This window comes from Ptychodera flava, chromosome 11 (genome assembly GCF_041260155.1).
Source record: "Ptychodera flava strain L36383 chromosome 11, AS_Pfla_20210202, whole genome shotgun sequence".
Classification (NCBI taxonomy): Eukaryota; Metazoa; Hemichordata; class Enteropneusta; family Ptychoderidae; genus Ptychodera; species Ptychodera flava.
The window spans coordinates 22,555,933-22,583,773 of NC_091938.1; the positions used below are offsets into that span (position 1 = coordinate 22,555,933).

Here is a 27,841-nt window from a genome sequence, read left to right on the forward strand (position 1 = left end):
TCAATAGTAATAGCTATTGTCACTTTCGTGATTCAGAATCCCTGGTTGTTAACAGTGACGGACAAAAGGACGAGCTTTGTTCAATGCTTGCCAACCAAAATATCTTCAATTTACTGCTGCAAGTCTGTTCGTCGGAGATCCCACGAGAATGAAGTACTTCAAACCTTTCAGGCAGAATAAGAGCAAAACAAAAAAGCCTGCCTCTGCCTTCGTTTCAAATACCGGGGATTTTACTAACACACTTTGGCACGTGCGAATACCCGATTAAAATATCCTGTAATCGGATATGTACAACAAAGACACGGGAACTTTGTCAACCGGGAGACGTAAAAATTTATTTGCTTTGCTTATCTTGGGCAACATAAAAATGAGACAACCACGTGTGACATCAGTCTATTTTTCCAAAACTTTATTTGCGTGGAGAAGATATCATTGTCAAATCTGTCAGCTTCCAGCTAGCATTCTTAGTTGGATAGCAAACCGAAAACTTCGAAATGAAGTTTTTCCTTCATTTCTTTGCTGCTTTACTGGCGGTATGTACATCAAACGTACTCGGTAAGTACTTTTTGTCTGCTTTCCAACGTCCCAACGATAGCTACTTTAATGGTAGTGGATGAATGACAGCTAACACTCAATATGTGCCCGCTGTCGAAGACTTTATATCATTGGGCTTGTTCGTACTGTTACACTACTTCACGATGTCAACCATATGTTTTTTTTCAAACCGCTTAGAGGCAGATATTGTCCGAATATTTGACGGAGAAATTTCAAATGCTTAAAGTATTACGTGACTTAGCAAGACGTTATTTCGATTTGATAGCCGTAATACATATAAAATGACTATCTCATGTACAAAATTGTACATCCTCTATAGAACTCCGAGTGCACTTGGTACAGTTAGGGAGGCAGTGCCAACCCTCTGCCGACAAGGCATTGGACCATTGTATCGATAATTGATATGTATCGATAATCAATCTCGATCGAGCTGTTACAGCAATACTTAATCGATAGACAGCCATTTTTTTTACAAATCAGTAAATATTTTCCATGACAACGGTGACTCAACTTGGTCACGTCCAACGATTGTTTCGCGGATGTAATAACCACGACATATCCACAAATAGAACCGCTTAAGGGAGCGTTCAGTTATTACAGCCGGGTGGTGCGGCAAAATCCACGGGGGTCACCTTAAATTTGAAAACTGCAAAGGGGGGGGGGTCATGTATTTTTCAAACAGCTCAGAGGGGGTCACTTAATTTTCATGAGTATCCATACCGTCAAAAAGCAGTTTCAGTGTTCAGAAATATTCTGGTAGATAAAAATGATTCGCTGCATGATTTCATTCTCTGAAGTCATTTAACTGTAAATCTGAACAAAAGTATAATTATCTGTCACATGAACATCTTGACTTGGCAACTCTGAGGCTTGTCTTATTGTAAATCGAGCTCACTGTGGACAATGAACAATTCCTATTACTTACATATTAGAGATATAGCAAGTTTTGTCAGGGAAATTATTTAACAGTTACCTGTAGACTACTAGTACCATGAAAAGTGAAATTATACTTTTAGGTGAAATTCTAATATCATACTTGTTGTCAACATCTTGACTTTCAAATACCCTATTTGAATCAAGTACATTTGTATCAATTATCAAACACCTATAAAAGCACAAATTAATTTAGTCTAGCATTGTAAAAAAATATTCCAAAATCCAATTTCTTGCGCACATATCCATTTGTAACCACCCTAGTCTATTCAAGTACATTAATATTAATAATAGAGGGTACATAAACACACAGATTTACCTATTTTTGTATTTGAAAAAAAATATTCATAGTTTACTCATAGTTTCCCATGTATAGTGAATTGACCTTTTCAGTGAAATTCCAAAATAAGATTTCTTGTACACATAATATGCACCTTTAACCATCATATTCTAATCAAGTACAATTATTTTAATTATTCAACGTCTGTACATGCACAAGTATGGCAAGTTTTTCATTGGAAACATATTATTCACAATTTTATCATAAACTCCCATTTATAGTTGATGAACATTTTTGGTGACAACTAGAGTCCCATTTTTTGTCCACATACCAGTTGTAACAATCAAGTACTTTTATGTCAATTATCAAATATCTATAAATGCATAGATATAGTTTTGTATTGATAAAGTATTACATAGTTTTCTCATAGACTAGCATGTATAGTGAATCAACATTATCAACAGCTGATTATCAATTACATCCAAATATCAAAATTTTGTACACACACACTTGTGCAAAAATATTGCGATCCACCTGTAATTTCTGTCCAATTCCTTTGAGGGGTAATTTCAAAGTTATAGCAAGTCAGAAGGGGAAATTTGTCAGAAGGGGAAATTTGAACATTAATATCTTGTCAGTTTGTAAGGAGGGTCATTTGAAAAAATCTGAGAATCTTGTTTTTGAGAGTATAACCCCCCTGCAGAGGTGTATGTGTGTGCAACTTTACTCAAGCAATGGGGAGGGGGGTGTCATGAAATTTTTGTCATCTTAAAAGGGGGGGGTCATCAACTTTTTGGTGCAATGGGTAGGTGGTTCACTTATTTTGACTGATGCGCAGGAAGAATCATTTGCCGGCCCAGCCCCGGCCATAATAAGTGAACGTTCCCTAAAGGTGCTGTTTTCCAGATGTGAATGCAGGTAGAACATAGGAACAGAGAGTTTGACAATGACGTCATCGATGACGTCATCCTGACCTGAATTCACAACGATTCTGTTACTTTCTATCGAGGTTCCCGTCTCGAGTACCGTGACTATATTGTCGACGGAAGAATAGTTGATGTAACCATGGTAACGTGAATCAACACCTCGACAGGCATATTTTTTTTCTGCGGAAACTCCTCACTATTGAATGAAACATACTTCTTGTGTCGTTGACACCGCAATTTGGCGAAGCTTGCGCGTCCTGTGATCGTGGCATACAAGCAGATGGGCAATCGACAAAGTTCAAAGTTCAACGTGTATAGCCCACATTAGTATGAAATAAAAACTGATTGGCTACCAATATATATATAAAAGTCATGCGTCGGATATGTCAATTATCTGTGCAATACAAGTAACATAAGAGTCACGCGTGACCAAATTTGATTGTTATCTAACATTGAAATCATCAAAACAACTATATACTCATACGCTTGACTAAGTAATAATATTTACACGACTAGTACTGGTATTATCATCTACATTTTGACATTCTATGTCGACATTCTCATCATTCTAAATGTAATCATCGGCTGCTGATCCAATGACATCATATAATACATATGAAAAGAAACGGTAACAATGGCAACCATGCGTATTGCGCTCCTCTGATGGGCACAGACCATTGACACCTGATCAAGCGTGATTGCATTTTTCCTAGTGTTTGCAGGCAGAAAAGTTCAATTTTGAACTGAATTTGTTCGTAAAGTTTAGTTTGGCTTTAAAACAGGGATTTCATGATCAATCTAAACACCAAACAATTTCGTTAATTTGCATAGACATGTGAGTGAGTAGGGTGAGTAGATTTGTTGGCGTGGTTGTTAGACGGGCGGATGAAAGATTCGGTGGATGCATGCTCAGATCGAATTTTTTATTTGATGGAGATATACAAGTAGATAGGTAGACAGAAAAACAAATCACATGTAAATTAGACCAAAAAAGATGGCGATATTAGACGACCGAAGTTGGTCAGGTGAGGTATGGGTTATTAATCGCTCCTGGTAAGATCTCGCGAGACCCTGACAATCTGAGTACCAGTCATTGCAAGACATGGAGAGAAACACGTCAATCTTTCAATATCATTGGTGTGTTTGTTCAGCTTTTAAGGTAGAACGCACCTCGGGGACAGACATTCGGACTCAAACTTTTACAATTCTCTTCTGATATACCATATGTTGGAGTTCATTTTAAAGCTCCTGGTGAAAGAAAACTTTTCACCGGCTTAGTTTTTCGAAATTCAAAATTTTTTATTTTTGTCCATAGAGTTAACACAGGGATGGCGGCCAATTTGAATTTCTAATATCGGTAAATCTTTGGTAATTTGTTTCTCTATTACCAAAATTTGCACGGTGATCCCCTATTTTTATTCTTGATTTTGAAAGAGAATGATTAAAAGATCCCTTTAGGAAAGTTAGAGCAAAAGTTTAAGTCTTTCACTTTCGAGGTGCATATTACCTTAAAATGAATCTGAAGCAATTCCCCGGGCTTTATTTTTGGTAGGAAGGTACCCTGAAAACATAGCAACCACGCGAAGTCTCAGGAAATCCGTGACACTGAAAGGGAAATTCTTTATTTAGTTCTCGGCTGAAAAAACAAACAGCTGAAATAACTCTCATACTCTCATTCGACAGACGATTGCCGCCAAAGTTTGGTGATACCAAAGGGAAGGTACATCGATTTAACATCTCCCGGATATCCGAACAATTACCCGAATAATGCCGACTGCGAGTGGATCATCTACACCGAAGAAAACACTCGGATCCTAGTCGAACACTGGGACTTCGAAACCGAACGGAACTTTGATTTGTACTCGGCGGGACACGGCAAGGAGCCGTTGAAGAACACCAGTGAGATATGGGAACATTCTGGATTCGACCTGCCCGAAGATTTCGGGTCTGTCGGTAACAGTGTTTGGATTACTTTCACTTCAGACTACGTCGTCTCGGCCAGAGGATTTAGAAACAGGATTTACGACGCAGGTAACGCGAGACTTGTGTATCATTTATACTCAAATTGTAATGTGCAATCGAGTTTCATGTTAACAGACATTCAGGCGGACGGTAGTAGAAGGAAAGAGTCGGTCTCTGAATGACCAAGTAGGCAGATAGCCATCGACTGACAGGTATAAGAAGGGTATGCAGTAAATATAAAAGGACGGGGATTTGTCATCTATAGCTCAGTTATCCACTGTAGCTTAGACCAGACAATAAACAATTTCATACATATACCTCGACTGATCACAATCCCACCTAATTCACGCCAATTATGTTAATTGCTCTATTGGCCTAGGTACGTTATGACTTATTTTGAATAAACGGAACTGATTTATCGAGAATAAATTACACGCGGTTACAGAACAGATGGAAAGTGTACGGGGCGCTACCCTCTGCCTGCGATTTCAACATCATTGTTCTAAGTAACAGTTTTGATGCACACTCCTTTGTTCATGTTATTTTGCAGGCAGCAGCAGTTGCTCTAATTTGTGCGGCTACGACAATCCGTTCCAGGGATGCAGCTGTGAGTCCCACTGTGTCTTTAACGACACATGCTGCAGTGACTACTTCGAAGCCTGTGCAGGTATGAAACAGGGAGAAGGCGAGCTTGGTAGTGTCCTCCTAGCTCCCTCTTAAATATTATCCGCAAACGGGCTATCCAATCCTCAAAAAAGTAACCGCTAATCGCTGGATCCATTTTTCCTACTTTTTAGCAAATCCACAAATACGATAAATGTCATGATCAATGCATTGTCAAATATGTACGCGTGTACCAGACTCTCACAGTCGATTCCCTGTCAATGTTACTGAAACAGGTAGCTCTCTGCATTCTCCGGATCAGCGTTACTGTGCTCTGAAGTATTCCATGTGTTCATATATATATATATATATATATATATATATATATATATATATATCGTTTGCATATACACCTGACCCTATATATAGGTAGCAACGAGCGCGCCAACATCACTCCTGACGATTGCCAAGCGCATGAAGCAGTCTGTAGAGTAACCACGATAAGTTCTACGTCTAGCTATGTATATATATATATATGTATATATATATATATATATATATATATATATATATATATATATATATATATATATATATATATATATATATATATATATCATTTACAACGGACTCGGAAATTTGAGAACTTTTTAAAATTTATGTATCTTTGCTAGGTGACTGCGTTGAAGAGGTCGTCGTCCCCGAAAATGGCCAGGTTGAAATAACATCACCGAATTACCCGGCTCATTATCCAAACGACGCCCGATGCCAGTGGAAAATCAGTACAGAGAGGGGCTCCCAGATGCTGGTCAAGTTTACGGAGTTCTACACCGAGCAAGGTTATGATTTCTTCTACGCTGGAGATGGAGACTACCCGTCACAGGAAAGCAGTGTGATCTGGGCACATTCCGGTTTCACTGCTCCCGATGACTACCTGTCCGACGATTCGTCCATCTGGATGCGATTTGCCTCTGACAGTGTTGTAACGGAGAAAGGTTTCCACATTGTAGTGGAGGATATGGTTGGTGAGTTTGCCTAAACACGCAGCTGTTCACCCCAATTTCCTTAAGACAGGTCCACAATCACCATCAATAAGAATGGGATTGGGCTAAACCATGATTATGAAAAGGTTAATGTTGCCAGTTTTTGCAGTAGCCAATGGGTAATTTTCATGCATATTGCCATTAGCCAATGGCGTTCATTGTTACTCTAGTTCCGTGCGCAAAGCCAGCATTAACGTAAAATTAAAGATAACTATTATGTATGTATAATGAAACATTCCCTTCAGAAATATGGTCGGCAGGTAAGATTGTTTGTACATCTGTCTTATTATTGTAACTCGACCAGAAATTGTCTGAATGAAACGTTCCTAATTGATATGCATTTTTGTTCTTTTGTTGAAAATATTAATCTAGAATCTCATGAAAATATGCAAACTTCTTTGATTTCACTATTTCAGTTTTATCATAACCCAACACAGAAATGACCGAATATAAATTGTAGAGAATCTCCTTTTGTGTATAAGTGAAATATATTCATTTCACACCCAATTTTTGACAGTACACTCACTGTCACAGTTTTTAGATAGTCACGTCACAGTATCCGAATAGTTAATAACATGTCCATTAAGGCAGTACGCGCTTCGAAAGTGAAAGACAAACGTTTGCTCAAACATTCACTAATGAAACTTTCACCCATTCTCTTACCAAAGCAAGGATAAAAATCGGGGGTCACCGTGCAAAGTCTTTTATACTAGAAAAACAAGTCATCTAACATCTATCGATAAGCTTATTTGAAATTCAAAATGGCCGCCATCTTTGTGTCAAGTCTATGAAGAAAAATAACATTTTCGATTTTCGAAAAACTAAGACAGTGAATTTTTCTTGCTCCAAGAGCTTCAAAATGAGCCCAAACAAGTGGTGTAGATCAGAAAAGAATTGTGGAAATTTGAGACCGAATATCTGTCCCCGAAGCGCATTCTTACTTAATCATACACATCTGCTCAAAAAATCAGTTGTTTTCGAAGTTAGTCGTAAGTAATGTAACCCTTCAAGCAATTAAGGGATACAATATGATGTATGATGATTCCATTTGATGTATCTCAAAAAAATAGGCCTAGAACGCCAATAATTTCATCGTCTTTATCTTGCCATTTTCTCCAACAAAATGCCATTATAAAAAAGCTGATAAAAGTATTGATTTTTGTCTGACGGGGAATGAATGGGTTAGGTTTGCTTGTGAATTCAATCACTGGAGGAACGACTCAACAAACGTAACCATCCGAACACTCCTAAGTTAGTTAATTTGGTTTTGTTTGTCTATTTCTCACATTCTCAAAGATTAATCAGACCATATTTGCGTCTTTTTCCTACTTTTTGTAACTTAGAACAGGGTTCCTGCGTAGATATGTGTGACCAATACAACTTCAATTTCCACTGCAGCTGTCAGCGTGACTGTGTCTTCAATTCAAACTGCTGCCCCGGCTACTTCGAATTGTGCGCAGGTAGGAAATAGTGAAGTATCTATGTTCATGCTTGCTATTTAACTATTTCCTTTTTCTACTTTGAGGGCGTACTGTGAGTTTCAGGCTTATATTGGGATTTACATATTCTCCTTTGTCGCAATCTAAATGCAGATATTGCATATATAGCCGATTGAACATTGTGTCGACATACAGTTGTCTGAAGTTAAATATACGTTACTTCAATGCCCAAATTCATTACCAGGCTACCAGAATATGTCTATGACAATAACATGAATCAGTCAGATCATAGTGCCTAGGGTCTATGGTCAGATATGTCCACATTTAAACAACGTATAGATAGAATAGATAGATAGATAGATAGATAGATAGATAGATAGATAGATAGATAGATAGATAGATAGATAGATAGATAGATAGATAGATGGATGGATGGATGGATGGATGAGTGGGTTATTGGGAGTGTTGATGGATGAAAGGATTGGATATATATATATATATATATATATATATATATATATATATATATATATATATATATATATATATATATATATATATATATATATATATATATATATATATATATATATATATATATATATATATATATATATATATATATACGAAAATGGTTTGTTTGTCAATGCAGGCAAAGTATAGTGCTCAATGCATTTCTGCAGGGCGGTAATACTGAGAATCTAGGAACTTGTAGTTGTCACTCTACAGGCTGTTTCATGCGCTAAGCAATCATCAGGAGTGAAGGTTTGGCGGCAATAGAACAGTTCTATTGCCGCCAAACCTTCACTCCTGATGATTGCTTAGCGCATGAAACAGCCTGTAGAGTGACAACTACAAGTTCCTAGATTCTCAGTATATATATATATATATATATATATATATATATATATATATATATATATATATATATATATATATATATATATATATATATATATATATATAAACATATACATATATATTTATATATATAGAGACAGACAGACAGACAGACAGACAGAGACAGAGAGACAGAGACAGAGACAGAGAGACAAACAGACAGACAGATAGAAATAGATAGTTAGAGAGATAGATCGATAGATAGATAGGTAGATATATAGATATTTAAGATAGATACGTAGGGAGATAAGTAGGGAGATAGATTTGTGGAATGTAGAACTATAGAATGGATAGGTAAATAAGTTAGTAGATAGACGAATACATAAATAACGAACTTAGCTAAATTATTGGGTGAAACAGTGTTTTGACATTTCATTGTCATTATCCCATATTGTATTGTCTTCAGTACCTTGTTTACTAACTAACCTTCTTTTGTTGAATACAGGAGGCTGCGTTGAATCATACGTGGTGGCAGCTGGTGAATCAGTGAACATCTACTCACCGAACTATCCCCTCGACTACCCGAACGATGCTCGGTGTGAATACATCGTCAGCCACAATTCCACAAGTGGTAGACTCTATGTGGATTTTCGCGACTTTTCCACCGAGCAAAATTTCGACCTTTTCTTCGCCGGCCATGGCGACCAACCTAACATCGGCGGTAGTACCGTCATTGTAGCCCACTCCGGGCAAGACCTGCCACCAAACTTCACTTCGGAAGAGGACGCCGTCTGGATGCGGTTCACTTCGGACAGCACTACGACTGACCGTGGATTCCATGCAGTTGTAGAAGATCTGGGTAACAGATTTATATTGTAATACACCACCTCATTCAAACTTCCGCTATTGATACGTTGACTTACGGTGTCACGTGATATGCATAATTTTGACACTGTACATGCAAAGAGGAAGTTACCAGACAACAGGCTCAAAAACTGTTGCCTGTGGACGTTTGAAAGTGTCGTCTGCTAATGCGCACATTCGAGAACGCGTGAAAGAAGACGGCATTGTCCTCTGCGACCTAGACTACGATGATAGCTGAAGAAATTTCGACTTTTGATCAGAAAATAGGATGAGATGTGTTACAAAACACATATTGCCTAGCCAAATTAGGGCGACAGCATACGTTTGTGTTCTCTCGGGCACTAAAAAGCCTGTTTCCCTCGGCCTAAGGCCCCGTGAAACATTCTGTTTTGGGGAGACTCTCAGCCCCTCGGGCAAGAACCATATGATGTTACGCTCCTTGCCAGTCAATATATGTTTATAAGTACATTGAATTTTTCCTTTGCCAAAACATGAGAAATTAAGTTATTGTTGAGGTGACTTTTGATCATTTATTTACTGACAGTGCAAAAAAAAAAAAAACATTATAAAATGCAAAATCCATGAGATGCAATACAAACATATAAGCCTACAAACACGTATATCTGTAATTTTACTTAAATTGTTATCGTAATATTGCTCTGTACCCTCCTGAATTACCCCTATTTGTAACAATCAACCCTATTTGTAACAAAATTTAATTTTCAAAAACTTTGCCGTATATGTTGAAATATTAATAAAATATGCATATTTGTATGTTTGAGGGCAATTTTCTTCTTTTCCTTGTCAAAACTCATTTTTCCGAAACTGCTTTTGTTACAAATTGGGTTGATTGTTACAAATAGGGGTGACATGTGTCAACCCTATTTGTAACAATCAACCCTATTTGTAACAAAACCTAAATTTCAAAGAAACTTGGCCGTATTTGATGAAAACTTGATGAAATATACATATAAGTATGTTCGGGGGCAATTTTCTTTGTTTTCCTTGTTGAAACTCATTTTTCCGAAAATGCTCGTGAGATTAAATTTCGTTGTGCAGGTTCCTAGGGATAAGAGCCCTACTCGTAAGATATAATCAAGTCGTGCAGATACATGCCAAAGGTTTGTTTTGGGGCAATTTTCACCATTTTCGGTCAAAAATGTTAAAAATTTTGTTTTCTGACCGAAATCATACTAAACCTATATGGGGTTAACTTTTGTTACAAATTGGGTTGATTGTTACAAATAGGGTTGACGTGTCAACCCTATTTGTAACAATCAACCCTATTTGTAACAAAATTAAACCAACTTGAAACTAAACCTAATTTTCTACAAAACTTGGCCGTATTTGATGAAATCTTGATGAAATGTACACATTAGTATGTTTTGGGCAATTTTTGTGTTTTCCTTGTCGAAACTCATTTTTTCCGAAAATGCTCGTTAGATTAACTTTCGTTGTGCAGGTTGCCTAGTATAAGAGGCCTACTCGTAAGATATAATCGAGTTGTGCAGATAGGTTTGTTTCGGGGCAATTTTCACCAATTTCGGTCAAAAATGTTAAAAATCTTGTTTTCTGACCGAAATCATACTAAACCTATATTGGGTTAACTTTTGTTACAAATTGGGTTGATTGTTACAAATAGTTTTGACGTGTCAACCCTATTTGTAACAATCAACCCTATTTGTAACAATCAAGCCTATTTATAACAAAATTTAACCAACTTGAAACAAAAAACCTAATTTTCTACAAAACTTGGCCGTATTTGATGAAATCTTGATGAAATATACATATTAGTATGTTTTGGGGCAATTTTTATTTTTTACTTGTCGAAACTTATTTTTTCCGAAAATGCTCGTTTGATTAACTTTCGTTGTGCAGGTTACCTAGTATAAGAGGCCTACTCGTAAGATATAATCGAGTTGTGCAGATACATGCCAAAGGCTTTTTCGGGGCAATTTTCACCATTTTCGGTCGAAAATGTTAAAAATCTTGTTTTCTGACCGAAATCATACTAAACCTATATGGGGTTAACTTTTGTTACAAATTGGGTTGATTGTTACAAATAGGGTTGACGTGTCAACCCTATTTGTAACAATCAACCCTATTTGTAACAAAATTTAACCAACTTGAAACAAAACCTAATTTTCAAAAAAAACTTGGCCGTATTTGATGAAATCTTGATGACATATACATATTAGTATGATTTGGGGCAATTTTTATTTTTTCCTTGTCGAAACTCATTTATTTCCGGAAATGCTCGTTAGATTAACTTTGGTTGTGCAGGTTGCCTAGTATAAGAGGCCTACTCGTAAGATATAATCGAGTTGTGCAGATACATGCCAAAGGTTTGTTTCGGGGCAATTTTCACCATTTTCGGTCAAAAATGTTAAAAATCTTGTTTTCTGACCGAAATCATACTAAACCTATACGGAGTTAACTTTTGTTACAAATTGGGTTGATTGTTACAAATAGGGTTGACGTCTCAACCCTATTTGTAACAATCAACCCTATTTGTAACAAAATTTAATAATTTTGTAAATAAACCTAATTTTCAAAAAACTTGGCCGTATTTGATGAAATCTTGATGAAATATGCGTATTTAGGTCTATATTTTGGGGAAATATGTCGTTTTTCAAAAAAATATGTTTTCTAAAATTGCGAGGTGGTTTGTTTTGAAATTTGGTATACAGGTTTCTGGAGATAATTCCTCCAAGACGTGTTGAATTGTGCTGATCTATGCACGACTCTTTTTTGGCAATTTCGCCATTTTTGCTAAAAAAACAGGTCAAAAATCTTCTTCTTAGAATCTACTCGTCCTATTGCTTTGACATTTTGTATGAAGGTTCCTTGTGGTGACGTTTTACCTAATTTTCAGATAATTCATCACAGATACGGCCTTGGCATTTGTTTGGATTCATTTGAACCCTCAATGCCGCTGCTTTAATTTATACACTTGTTGTTTATTGTAGGCTCTTGTTGGTTGTTTCGGCAAAAGGGTTTTTATTGCTTCCCACTTATCAAGTTCTTCCAAATATTTTGACGGGCTTTCTTTTTTATCCTTTGTTTTGATATGTGTTGAGCCTAAATGTTGTTGTGAAGATCAAGTCATTTTATGTTGTGAATGTTTGTTTGTTTGTTTTTTCTATTTACGGTTTTGAGTATGGTTTCTGTTTGGTTTATGTTGCCGTGCATTCTCTGTCTATTAATTTGCTTGTGAAGAATGCTACATTTTTTCTTGAAATCGATTGGGTATTGCATGTAGGCGAGTATCTAAGAATTTTGCCTTTGATGGGTCCCTTAAAGGTTGGTTTTGGTTGATCCTCTGAGCAGGCATTGGAACGTTCCAGTTGGTTTTGCATTTGTTTTAATATCAAGAATGATTTCTTAGTTTTGCTTTTAGCCCTGAAATATTTCAACGTCGGAAAATGTTGTTTTTTAGGTATTTCTCAACTGTAAATTCAAATGTTGAATGCATTTCCAGTGTCAGTAGTGTCATGAAGTCTACAACCATTTTAATATTCAAATTGAATATTCGTCAGTTTGTATAACCTGCTGAAGGGAGATTTTCACTGACAATTAACTAGGAGACAGAGACACAAGGGTAATTTCCCACTCGATGTTGCTGCCGAGCGCTGATGGATAAGTAACCCTATGACCTTTGATGAAGGGATGAGTCAAGTGCATGGCATATTTCGTATCATAAACCTTAAGAGGTAGACTATCATAAACGATGTTATTATCTGCATCGGCCACACCACTTCTTAGATTCGGAGATTTTCATTCTGAATACTCTTCAGAATCACGTTTCATCTCTACTTTTTATGTTCATAGGGATCACGATAACATTCAATAACATTATGATTACTAAGATCGAGAAGTATCTGTCCCTCGAATTCTAAAACAATGCACTTGATTATATTTTTATGATATTCTGAACTACTCGGTTATTTGGGTGACCGATACTATAAGGTCAAATACCAGATCGAAGGTATCTGGAACATAAACGACTCCACTCTCTAACTTTGGACACCGTATGTGTAGTGTCTCACCTATCTGTGCCTGGCTTGGGTTATGAGTAACTACATGATGGGTCCTTTCTGCCTTAATTCCATATGGTTTTCGGCTGCTGAAGCTTGATAAAATTATCGATTTTACGGCATTGTCATTGCTGTACGGCATTATTAGTGGAGTAATACAGAGAAAAATACGACTGAAGGAGGAAAAAAATATAGAACTCGGGGGCGACGTTATTGAAAGTTTTTAAATTTAAAGTTTGATGATGATTTAAGTTACTATGAAGCATCCTTACAGAGGCCGACCAAAGTCTCGGTGGCCTGCAGATGGATAGGATAGGCAAAAGAAATAAGTTGTCCTGTTCCGATAACCCGACCTACCCTATTTTTTAGACTGCGACCCTAAACTTTTTAGCAACGTAAACACGGAAGAAACAAAAAGACATAAAACCCCCGTAAAATCACGTGTTCGTCACCTGATATTTGATTTTTGCTTGGGACGTCGACGTCTTTTATGTAATTAGTCCTTTAATATGTATGATACGCTTTTTCTGGAAATGTTGTGGTAAGTGTTAGATCGCCCTGAACCCCTGAAAAGTGCATATTTAAAAAAAAAATATTGGGGAAAAGAAAACCAGCCGACCTAACTGCCCTATTTTGAAACCATGTTATTGGAAGAGCAAAATTTATGTTTTAAGTGTTACAAATAGTGTTAACTTTTGATACAAATAGGGTTAGTATGACTTCTGTCAGAAAAGAAGATTTGTTTTTCATTTTAGACCAAAATTAGTGACTAATGCCCCCACCAAATTTTGGCATGTGTCTGAAAAACATGATTACCTCTTAGATGGAGGCCTTTTTATCCCTAGAAACCTGCACGCCGAAATTTTATCTAATGAGTAGTTTAAAAAAACATGAGTTTCGATAAAGAAAAAACAAGGAAAATTGCCCCCGAACATACTAATATGTATATTTCATCAAGATTTCATCAAATACGGCCAAGTTTTTTTGAAAATTAGGTTTTGTTTCAAGTTGCTTAAATTTCGTTACAAATAGGGTTGATTGTTACAAATAGGGTTGATTGTTACAAATAGGGTTGACACGTCAACCCTATTTGTAACAATCAACCCAATTTGTAACAAAAGTTAACCCCATATAGGTTTAGTATGATTTCGGTCAGAAACTAAGATTTTTAACATTTTCGACCGAAATTGGGGAAAATTGCCCCGAAAAAAACCTATCTGCACAACTCGATTATATCTTACGAGTAGGCCTCTTATACTAGGCAACCTGCACAACGAAAGTTAATCTAACGAGCATTTTCGGAAAAAATAAGTTTTGACAGGGAAAAAATAAAAATTGCCCCAAAACATACTAATATGTATATTTCATCAAGATTTCATCAAATACGGCCAAGTCTTTTAGAAAATTAGGTTTTGTTTCAAGTTGGTTAAATTTTGTTACAAATAGGGTTGATTGTTACAAATAGGGTTGACACGTCAACCCTATTTGTAACAATCAACCCAATTTGTAACAAAAGTTAACCCCATATAGGTTTAGTATGATTTCGGTCAGAAAACAAGATTTTTAACATTTTTGACCGAAAATGGTGAAAATTGCCCCAAAACAAACCTTTTGCATGTAACTGCACAACTCGATTATATCTTACGAGTAGGCCTCTTATACTAGGCAACCTGCACAACCAAAGTTAATCTAACGAGCATTTCCGGAAAAAATGAGTTTCGACAAGGAAAAAATAAAAATTGCCCCAAATCATACTAATATGTATATGTCATCAAGATTTCATCAAATACGGCCAAGTTTTTTTTTTAAAATTAGGTTTTGTTTCAAGTTGGTTAAATTTTGTTACAAATAGGGTTGATTGTTACAAATAGGGTTGACACGTCAACCCTATTTGTAACAATCAACCCAATTTGTAACAAAAGTTAACCCCATATAGGTTTAGTATGATTTCGGTCAGAAAACAAGATTTTTAACATTTTCGACCGAAATTGGGGAAAATTGCCCCGAAACCAATCTATCTGCACAACTCGATTATATCTTACGAGTAGGCCTCTTATACTAGGCAACCTGCACAACGAAAGTTAATCTAACGAGCATTTTCGGAAAAAATGAGTTTCGACAAGGAAAAAATAAAAATTGCCTCAAAACATACTAATATGTACATTTCATCAAGATTTCATCAAATACGGCCAAGTTTTGTAGAAAATTAGGTTTTGTTTCAAGTTGGTTAAATTTTGTTACAAATTGGGTTGATTGTTACAAATAGGGTTGACCCGTCAACCCTATTTGTAACAATCAACCCAATTTGTAACAAAAGTTAACCCGATATAGGTTTAGTATGATTTCGGTCAGAAAACAAGATTTTTAACATTTTTGACCGAAAATGGTGAAAATTGCCCCAAAACAAACCTTTGGCATGTATCTGCACCACTTGATTACATCTTACGAGTAGGGCTCTTATCCCTAGGAACCTGCACAACGAAATTTAATCTCACGAGCATTTTCGGAAAAATGAGTTTCAACAAGGAAAACAAAGAAAATTGCCCCCGAACATACTAATATGTATATTTCATCAAGATTTCATCAAATACGGCTAAGTTTCTTTGAAATTTAGGTTTTGTTACAAATAGGGTTGATTGTTACAAATAGGGTTGACACATGTCACCCCTATTTGTAACAATCAACCCAATTTGTAACAAAAGCAGTTTCGGAAAAATGAGTTTTGACAAGGAAAAAAAAAGAAAATTGCCCTCAAACATACAAATATGCATATTTTATTAATATTTCAACATATACGGCAAAGTTTTTTTGAAAATTAAATTTTGTTACAAATAGGGTTGATTGTTACAAATAGGGGTAATACACCCTCCTTGGATGACACTACATGATTTTTGTTTTCATGCAAAGGTTGGTGGTGGTCAGTCTTGTTCAGGCAAAAAAAAAAACAATCAAAAAACAAAAAAAAAAAACAAAAAACCCAGAAACAAAAAAAAATTGTACTGTTCCGAAACATGGTTTTCAAAAATAGGGTAGGTAGGTCGGCAGGAATTTTTTTTTGAAAATATTTTTATATTTAAATATGCATTTCCAGGGGTTCGGGCAGTCAAACACTAGCCACAGCATTTCCAGAAAAATGTATCATACATATCAAAGAAAAAAACATAAAGCCATCCTCGTTCAAGCAAAAATCAAATGCCTTACGAACGCGTGATTTTACGGGATTTTTTCTTTTTTTTTTTTACTTTCGTGTTTACGTAGCTCTAGACCGTTTAGGGTCGGCTAGTAAATAATAATAATAATAATAATTTGTTCTTCTAAAGCGTATAACATAGAAGTACACCATCTCTATACGCTGTACAGTTAAAATCTGAAAAAATAGTTACACAACACAATAAAATACATACAATGCATTTGTTCACTAGTCTAAAAATATACACAAAGGTAAAACAATTTAAAATTTAAAAAACATTTTGTCAGTAAAAAGTCTAAAAAGCTGTTTTAAAAAGGTAAGTTTTGACCTGCCGTAAAAATACGTTAGGTCGGGTTATCGAAACAGCACATTTTTTTGTTCGACCTCATATACTGCTGATATTAAATGTAGGCCCGGCTATCACGATAATCTTAACCGAATCTGAATCTGTTTTCGCTGTGATTTCAATTACAGGACCTTCCTGCCGGGGTATATGTAATTCTTACAACTTTGATTATCGCTGTAGCTGTCACAGTGATTGCTTCTACTACGACGAATGTTGCCCTGACTATACCTCGATTTGCACTGGTGAGTGTTCGATTATTTTGTTTCCATTAGCGCACACATAACACCAACAAATATCTCTGTCTCCTTATCTGCATCTATGTTTTTATTTTGCGTACTCTTATTGAAATTTTTTATATTTTATTTAAATAATCATTTCTACCGTGCTTTCATAGACTTCGAAAAAGCTTTTGATAGATTTCAGCATTATTCATTATTTTTTAAACTGGCCATTGGATTAGGGGCAATTTTTATCATCCCTTTACTGTATGTATTCACATGTGAATGCTGCTGTAAAATCGCCCCAAGGCATACGTGATTTCATTGAAAATAAGAACTGGTGTACAACAGAGATCTGTCATCTCTCTACTTTTGTTTTCCTGAAATGTGGTACTTAAACTGTTGTGTACTCTTATACGATAAAGCTTCTGTACTTGTATGCTGATGATCTCTCTTTTTTTAGTAGCACTCCTAATGGTTTGCAGCGACTCCTTAAAGGTATACAGTCACCTGTAATCTACATATGCCCATATATGGTCAAAGGGGCGTCCCTTGGTATTCAAAATGCCCATATGAGGGCGCTGTTTTTAAAAAGCGGCCACCCGCTTAAAATCAGGGATTGGTTAGGTTTTCTCTTTCCATGTTAACTGTGGCAAAATTGGAACAGGAGACAGCATACCTTTATACCTTTGTAACCGTCTTTATGATGACTGTATACCTTGGAGATTTACAGTAAACCTTGACCAAAGCAAAATAATTGTGTTTCGAAAAGGAGGTCGCTTAAGAAAGACCGAGAAATGGTACTGGGGAAGTAGAGAAATTGAAGAAGTCTCAAAGTATAATTATTTAGGGGTTATTCTTTCAAGTTCAGATGTCTGGTATCAAGCACAAAAACACATTGCAGATCAAGCTAGGAAGACTGTATAATCCTAACAGCACTTTATACAGATAATTTGATGGACTTCATCCTAACATTGCATTTCACATTTTGATTGTAAGATACTTCCTATTCTCCTTTATGGTACCGATGCTATTCGGGGACCCGAGATTATGCCGATGTTGAAAAAAAATCCATCATAAAGTTTGCAAATTTCCCTTACGTGTAAATGTGAAGACAACAAATTTTGCTGCAAGAGAAGCTTTGAGAAAATATCCCATTAAAACTTACCTTGATATGGAAATTTTTACGTTTTTGAATAAGATGTCTTCACCCTGAATGCCCTGAAATTGTCTATGATTGTTACAAGTACCAGTATGATCGAGCAGAAAAAAGTGTAAACTGTTGGGCTTTATATGTCAAACATTTGCTGTATAAATATGGTTTTGGTGACTTCTAGATAAATCAGCAAACAATCGATTGTACTTTTGTACTTCAACAGTTTAAAGAAAGGTGTTGTGATATCGCAATGCAAGAATGGCATTCTGAGATTAGAGAGTAGCTGTAGTCTCCGTACATATGTAACTTTTAAAAATGCTTTCCAATGTGAGAAATATCTGAAATGTATTCAGACTACCATATATGGCAATGCTTTTTACTCGTCTTCGAGTGTCATCCCATAATCTTTTAGTTCAAAAAGGAAGAGAACTTGGAATTCCACTTCAAGAGAGATTGTATCCATTTAACTGTAATTGTATAGAAGACGAATTTCATTTTGTCCTGGTTTGTACTCAAAATGAAAATATCAGAGCCCGTTTCATTCCTCAATTTTAATACACGCCTGCTATCAAATTGAAATTTGATCTATTATTACAATCAGAAAATGAAAGCATCTTGGAAAATCTAGTAAAATATGTATTCCATTCTAGTAAACAGGGTCAGCGCCTTCTTGGCGATGGAAACAAGAAATGTAACTTTACTTGAAACCTCAAGTGACTGTAACTTTTCAATATGAAAATTGTACATTAAGCCCGGTGACCTATAGTACTGAATAAATATGATGACATGACATTACGGGCATAATTTTGAGATTTTGTCTTTGTGCCACAGAAGCGTGCGGTGGAGATTTGTACATCAGTCCCGGAGAAAGCGTCTACATCACGTCACCCAACTATCCCGATCCCTACCCAAGCAATTCGGCCTGCAGATGGACCGTTAGCACGACTGGGGCACATGTCCACGTTTCCGTCACCGACTTTGTCTTGGAAGAGTGCTGTGATTTCTACTCGGCAGGAAACGGTTTACAGCCAAGCCAAAACTCCAGCGTGGTCTGGATGCTTTCCGGAACCACTGCACCGGCTGAATTCGAGTCTGACGGTCCGGAGGTCTGGATAACTTTCTCATCGGACAGCAGCGTCGAACGACGTGGCTTTAATGTCACAGTTACAGACGAAGGTAAAGTTTCATTTAAGTCATATCGTATCTTAGCGTTTACCCTCTAACATTCTTCAGAATGGATGATACCTTGTCATTAAACTTAAAGCCATTTAGCACTCGGTCGTCCTCAGACCAATATCAACGGAAGCATGTAATCCTCAAGGTAGAATGTATCCTTCTATATGGTCTATGGTAGAATGCACAACGGGGATAGTTGTTGAAATATTCAATTCTTTACAATACTTTTTCTTTGGTCTGTTGCTTATGAGCACTCACTTCAATACTAATGGAGACGTGATCTTGCGCAATATTTTCAGGACAGTAAGTACTGAGTAGAAACAAACAAATTATTGATATCAATGAATTTACTGACATTCTAATGAAAACATTTGCCGGTGAAGTATATGATTCATAGGGATATTTTGTTCTGTCAGTGCTCACACAGAAATTGGAGCGGCATGGATAATTTTAACTTAGTCCGAGATTGTCAAAGTTGTTGACCGCGCGCCCCCACCAATCTCTGCTGCAGGCGACATGTCATTTTACATCCACTTTTTGCGTGTTACGCGTTTTTTATGACATACATATTGTCTTTTTCATATTAAATATTTCGAACATAAAATACGATATATAAATAATAATAATAATAATAATAATAATAATGATAATAATAATAATAATAATAACAACAACTTTATTGCATAACAACACACTTTGGGAAGTGTGGTAGAGCAAGTTACAAAATGAAACGTTACAAACATAATTGGGTGAGGCTGCTGGGGGAGATTTTGTAGTGTTAGAAATATATCTTTAAAAAGGTACTTTATCTTCAAAAGCCAAAATATAAAGGAAATTCTCTCTATCACTCAAATGTTCAACATTCTGAAAATGTGACTCAATAGATGGGAAAAGGACATTTCTATACGCAACATATTTACTACACTTCATGATATAATGAAATTCATCTTCTATAAGAGGCTTAAAAAATTACAAAATCTCTCTTCAGATGGAATTTCGGGAACTGATTTTCTCCCCACCTCTATCTACAAATTATGATCAGAAATGCAAAATTTTGTCATAAACTTCCTACATTTTTTATTCTTGATACGCATTAAGTAATCTTCGAGAGAAAAGCAATTCTTAAACTGTCAATAGGTTCTCAGCTTATTTTTGTCAGAGCAATGTGTCCTCACATCATTAATTGTGTAATTCGTTTATTCGTGAAACCCTATGTTCGCTAATCAAATTTCTGTGAACTATTTTATCAGTGAGATTAAAGTTGCAAACAGCTGAAAGATTGGTCTTCCACTATAAGTATCCAGAATGAATCTGATATAATCAAACCACTTGGAATGATGCTTTGCAGTAGTAAAAGGAGCACGCAGTAGTGTATCATCTGATAAAACCAATCTATGCCAGTGGTTTAACATGTGTTTCATAACAGAGAATTGAATTGAATAGACTCCAAGTAAATATCTGTAGAAGGAAAGGCTAACATCATTCACAAAATTCTTCTTATCATTGATTTCATTACCCAATGTTTCACCTCCGTAAGTCATCATAGGTACAATAAAAAAGATCTAGAGCTGCTTAAACAGGAAATTTTCATTATCTGACATTCCCTTATAAAGGCTAAAAAGGACCTTCATAGATTTTAACTTCAAGTGGTTTTTTTTTAAATTACTTTTAAATTTGCCATTTGGAGTAATTACAAAGCCGAGGTAACAATATTCATTCACCAAATCAAATGGTACCAGTTATTTTTATTGAAAACTATCACCTAAGTTTTCGTTGTACTAATTGCTTCCATTTTCAACAGTGGTAATGCAATTTATCGAGACAACTTTATAATCCAGCTTGTGATTCTGACATCAAGGGGAGATCATCTGCATGCATGAGACAACTGATAGACAGTGAACCAAGTTTGATAGGGCAATCAGCAACAGAATCAAAAAATCAGAGGAAGATCATTCATAAAAATAGTAAATAAAGTAGGGCTTACAACCCTACTTGACTCAAATAGTGGACACAAAGTTATCTGTGAGGCCTTTGTTAGTCTTCACACAATAATTAACATTTTCATACATAGACTTAATTAATGTATAAAAATTGCCATTGATCCCATAATTTTTAATCTTCCGAAGTAGATCCGTTCTCCAAACTCTATCGAAAGCCTTGTGAAGATCAATAAAATAATACAAATAAAGATGACTAAGATTATAACCTTCCCCTTTTCAGCAGAAGAATAACCGCAGATTTTAAGACAAAAACATTACCTGCTGTCCTTCTGTCTGCTGTAAACCAAGACTGGAATGGAGTATTGATTCACTTTTCATTCGAAAATCTAACAAGTCTACAATTCACAACAGAAAGGATTTAGCAACACCACTATTAATAGAGACACCTCTTGTGGGGATCATTCTTGTCCCCTGATTTGAAAACTGGTACTTTAAAGGCAGTTTTCCATGAATTAGGAAAGCTGCCTGATCTAATACATAATAGCATTAAATAAGGAACAAAGAGGACCGAGTAGGGAATATCCTCCAAACTTTAACATTTCAATTAGAATACAATCTGCACCTGGGGATTTTCCTGATTTTAACTTACACAATGCTTTGGATAATTCTGTGTTTATGGTGAACTTACAATTAAGAATGAGACAGATATTCTCGTCGTTACTCATTTCTAAGCCAGCCAAATCAGATACTATATGCTTCAACCAGGTAACACTTCCTGCTGTAAAAAAATTACCTAACTTTTAAAAATGTTTGAACCACAAAACAGAAGGAACAGGGAATTCTTCCTAGAGCACTTCACGCACTTCCCAGTCATCCTTTCCACAATTTCCAGAAATCTGTACTGTTATCAGAATAAGCATTCTCTAACTTTGCCAACTACTTCTGTTTGTGGGGCATTTTTTCATGCTTGATCACCTTTCTATAATCTTTTTTCAGTGTGAAACATCTACCCCGGATGAAAGGGTCACAGGGAAAACGACTAAACAATTTGCATGCATCATGTAGCTCTTTCCTCAACAAATGGCACGATCTGTCAAACCAACGATGTTTCTTTACCCTCGACATTCTGGTTTTCACCCTTGGTGTAATTTTTCTTAAAGGACAGTCAGAGACTTTATGAATAATAGATTCATAGGCAGCAACAGTATCATCATAGGGAAAAGAAGTATTATACATAGTATTAAAATAATTCAACTCTTTCTGAATAGAGGGGCTATTTAGATTGTCAATAAATTTCTCTTTTGAATCATTATTCCATGTATATCTACCAGGACAAGGTTTATATATGTCTCCATCGTCGGAACTTGATAAATCACATTTTAACCCAATTGATAGGTCGATTGGACAGTGATCGGAAAGAGGAGTAAAATTAAAGACTTCAAAATACTGAATAAAATTGATGAAATTCTTTGTGAGCATAATCTACAGTACTATAGCCATGATTATTTTTATAGCATGTGGGTTTCCCATTAAGATCTCCCATTTTTCTACAAATTAAAATTAGTGATGTGTACACCATCACAATTGTACATATGTCTACAAACATTACACTTAAATTGTTAGGACACACGCACAAATACACAGTTATCAAAAGATAAACATGCCCTCTTGACTGTATCATTAATATAAGCTACAGTGTTGTTTAGAACAGCATACTTGCCCAAAAAATGGTAGAATACCAGAAATTACAACGAATGCTTAAGGGTATACGCTTCTTGCAACTACATAACGAGACCAGGCCGTCTGAGTGCAAGGTCATCTTCATGCCTATTACCAATATTATTTGAACCGACATGTACAATGATTCTATCTACTAACTCACTTTGCATAGGTAATCTTCGAAGAATCTTCGTCGGGCAAATTGTCTCCTGCTGCGAGGGCACATAAACCCATGTATTCAGACAATAACATTTTTATTACCTCTTCACAGTTAATGCTGTATGAAATTTAGTTACACGCAGGGCATTTTTAAACAATTTTACCATTATCGACCAGTATCAAAATAGATTTAACGAAAGTCAAAATAGCAGTGCGCGTATAGATATTTTAGCGCTAATCATCTACTTTGGCGTCGAAAACGTCGAAGGGCTGCCCTGGACCGGGTGACCATGGAACCCCGTCAGTACATCGTTCACTGGCCCGCTAGCTCCCCGGATGTTCCTATTCAAATCAATGCATTGATTTGCACTTACATCGAGGCATGTAGTAAATGATATTATATTTAGTAAGCGAATCACCCATTACAACCACATTACGGGTCGGCTCACGAAATTTTCCCCTTTACGTTGTTTGCATTACTGTACCTCAGCTGTCGTTACGGTGATAGACTGTACGCGAATTACGCTCGACAAAACTTATATCTAGAATATATATATATATATATATATATATATATATATATATATATATATATATATATATATATATATATATAATTTAGTCCGTCATCAAACGGATATATGTATATATATATATATATATATATATATATATATATATATATATATATATATATATATATAATTTAGTCCGTCATCCAACGGATATATATATATATATATATATATATATATACTGAGAATCTAGGAACTTGTAGTTGTCACTCTACAGGCTGTTTCATGCGCTAAGCAATCATCAGGAGTGAAGGTTTGGCGGCAATTGAACTGTTTATATTGTGTTGCAGGTGGGCATGCATATTCAAATAAGCGGTTGTGGCCAATGGCAAGTCAGTTATTACAGAGGAGGAATTTGCTGCGGTGTCTGCATTTTGAGAGGAATTCAGCACGTTTGTTGAGGGTTGATTTGCTATCTGAATAAATTATATGGAGTTTTTCTGTTATGCAAAGGTTGCAGCGTTTGGTTTTATTTGAATAGGGGGAGCTCTGTCGATGATTGACCATTTGATGTCGTAGTTTATGTTGTTGCCTTTGAGCTTCCATATGAATTTTGAGAGCTCTGTGCTATTTCTGTGCTTGGGAGTTTTGAAAGTGTACTTGTGATACGTGTATCTTTGTTTGAAGGTTGAGTCCGTGAGTCTCACGGACTCAACCTTCAAACAAAGATACACGTATCACAAGTACACTTTCAAAACTCCCAAGCAAAGAAATAGCACAGAGCTCTCAAAATTCATATGGAAGCTCAAAGGCAACAACATAAACTACGACATCAAATGGTCAATCATCGACAGAGCTCCCCCCTATTCAAATAAAACCAAACGCTGCAACCTTTGCATAACAGAAAAACTCCATATAATTTATTCAGATAGCAAATCAACCCTCAACAAACGTGCTGAATTCCTCTCAAAATGCAGACACCGCAGCAAATTCCTCCTCTGTAATAACTGACTTGCCATTGGCCACAACCGCTTATTTGAATATGCATGCCCACCTGCAACACAATATAAACAGTTCAATTGCCGCCAAACCTTCACTCCTGATGATTGCTTAGCGCATGAAACAGCCTGTAGAGTGACAACTACAAGTTCCTAGATTCTCAGTATTACCGCCCTGCAGAAATGCATTGAGCACTATACTTTGCCTGCATTGACAAGCAAACCATTTTCGTATATATATATATATATATATATATATATATATATATATATATATATATATATATATATATATATATATATATATATATATATATATATATATATATGTATATATTTTAGTCTGTCATCCAACGGATGTAAAGGAGTAAAGTGCCTTGCTCAATGGCACAACACCCAGCTAGAGTCTCGAATTTACCGTCCTCCGACAGTGAATCCGCTACTCTGGATCTACCGGGACTCGAACCGGGTCTCGAACTCACCATCCTCTGATAGTGAGTCGTAACCACTAGTCCACGGTGCCTACCTTTTGCATCTTTAGGACGTACCATTCTATTTGTATTCTAGAGGCAAAAGAGAGTGTGGGGCTAAGGATCCTTTCACTTCATCTGTCTGATGATTGCAGGATGTATGAAACTTAAGTAACAGATTTCATTACTTTCTACTCGAAGTAATTTCTGTTATTTTTATAACCCTCTGCTTTTGTATACCCTTACGTCCTACTACTGAAACTGGCTTTGAGTCAACTGCATCGTCTATGTACTTTGTACTGTCAATATCTAGGTGCCACTTGCCACGATCACTGCAACGCTTACAATCACCACTTCGGATGTAGTTGTATGACAGATTGCGTCTACAACGACGAATGCTGCCCAGATTTTATGGAGGAATGCCAAGGTAAGACGGAATTTCCTTCATAAGGTTCTATGATCAAGGAGATCTGAAAGCGAGGCTCGGCTGCCGTATTTCACATTACTATTGAAGTTAAATATCCAGGTCAAGGCGAAGTTTGACCCATGCCATTTGGACACAATTGTATTGAAACACAGAGCTTTATTAGTTGTGACTTTGCCGTAAATTATTGTGTTTTAATTCCTTCTGTAAAAAAATATTCAAAGCTTTCTCGGGCTACTCTCTACACAACAAACCGAAATGTTCTCATGCTAAGCATATCAATGTACCTTGTGTGTGTATTGTCCTAAGTTTTTGATATGAGAATTTTAGAAGCCATTCTCCCATAGGCAACCGTCTTCCACGCAAATATTAGTAATTGCCCGCTCGAGTCTTTCATGGTGAATAAATACAAGCGTTGAATTGTACCAATGCTCAGAGAGGATCCAGTATGCACCAGTATTGCATATTGTGGGCGACGCATTGTGTTGTCAATGCTATATTTTGTATTGCAGAGTATTTAAGGAAGAAGAGAAAAATTTAAAATGTATAATAATATATAACATCAACAATAATAGTATTATCTATAATTATAAATTTTGACGCTAAGCTTTCAGCGAGACATTGATATAAAGTAAGAACTGTGGTTAGGACAGATATTTAAACATATGCAACATTGATGTAATAGACTACTTTAAACTTAGAAAACTACATACATGTCTACCTGCCTACCTACGTACATAATTTCTTCTCTCTTGCCTCATTCAGGTACATGCGGTGGTGATTTCACCGTATATGATGGAGGCAGCGTGGTTATCTCGTCACCTAACTATCCCGAACCCTATCCAAATAACACGGCGTGCAAATGGACCGTCCACTCTCCGAATGGAACCTACCTTTTCGTCAACTTCAAATCTTTCGACCTGGAACAAGGCTTTGATTTCTTCTCATCGGGCATGGGTTTCCAACCAAGCCAGAATAGCAGCGACGTCTGGAGGCACTCCGGGTCTGTAGCACCGGAAGACTACCTCTCCATTGGTCAGGCAATGTGGATCACATTTACGTCAGATGGCAGTGTAGACGACACCGGCTTTCAGCTCACCGTGACCGATGTTGGTAAGTCCAAACGATATACACCTACTCTACTGATTACAGGTGGACTATCATATTTGAAGGAGTGCAATCAGAAATATATTACATCATATATGTAGATACACATTGTACGTACATACATACATACATACATACATACATACATACATACATACATACATACATACATACATACATACATACATACAGATAGACACACACAGACATACGGACATACTATTTGTAAATGTACATATATACAATGTACCTATGGAGATGCACGACAAGTGTAAATATTAACGTCACTGTATATTTCTCAATTTCACAAGCTTGTGAAACAACCGTAGTGATACCACCTGGTGGAAAAGTGGTTGTGACTTCACCAAACTACCCTGACCCTTATCCTGACAACATGCGCTGCAGCTGGAACATCAGTAGCGAGAGTGGAGGCAAGATGCTCGTCGCGTTCCACCACTTCGACCTCGAAGAAAGTTTTGATTACTACTCAGCCGGCAACGGAGACTTTCCCAGCGAGGAGACCGCTGTGGTTTGGCAGCACACTGGAAGATTTCTGCCGCCCGATTTCACATCCACCGGTTCTCTAGTGTGGATGACTATGTTTTCCGATAGTTCGGTCGCTGGCAGGGGTTTCCGTGTCATAATTACCGACATGGGTTAGCAAACAGCACGCGACATGTTACTGAGTAAGAGACCGGTCACATTTGAACAAATGAGGGCTTTTTGTTTGACCAAGTTATTTGATCCCCGGTTTTTAACGCCCATGCAAAAGTGACCCCAGCCTGGTATCATTTAAAAAATTACCCCCGTGCACAAAAACAGACAATATGATTGGTTGGCTATGTAAACATCCATATTCAATCTGATTAGCAATAAAACTATTGACATCTATGTAATACTCGTCAACCACATTTGTTCAATTAAAAGTCTTTTAATTCTCA

General features: G+C 36.4%; 1 protein-coding gene across 1 annotated transcript; it reads left to right on the plus strand.

Annotated features, from left to right (window-relative positions):
• The first annotated feature begins 390 nt into the window (after nt 1-390).
• LOC139143839 (CUB and sushi domain-containing protein 1-like) lies at nt 391-27,841 on the plus strand. Its single transcript, XM_070714420.1, has 11 exons — nt 391-555; nt 4,378-4,725; nt 5,207-5,323; nt 5,934-6,284; nt 7,646-7,762; nt 9,087-9,440; nt 17,147-17,260; nt 19,224-19,568; nt 25,683-25,796; nt 26,559-26,906; nt 27,212-27,841. The coding sequence occupies exons 1-11, from the start codon at nt 495-497 to the stop codon at nt 27,559-27,561; spliced, it is 2,619 nt and encodes an 872-aa protein (XP_070570521.1). The 5' UTR covers nt 391-494; the 3' UTR covers nt 27,562-27,841.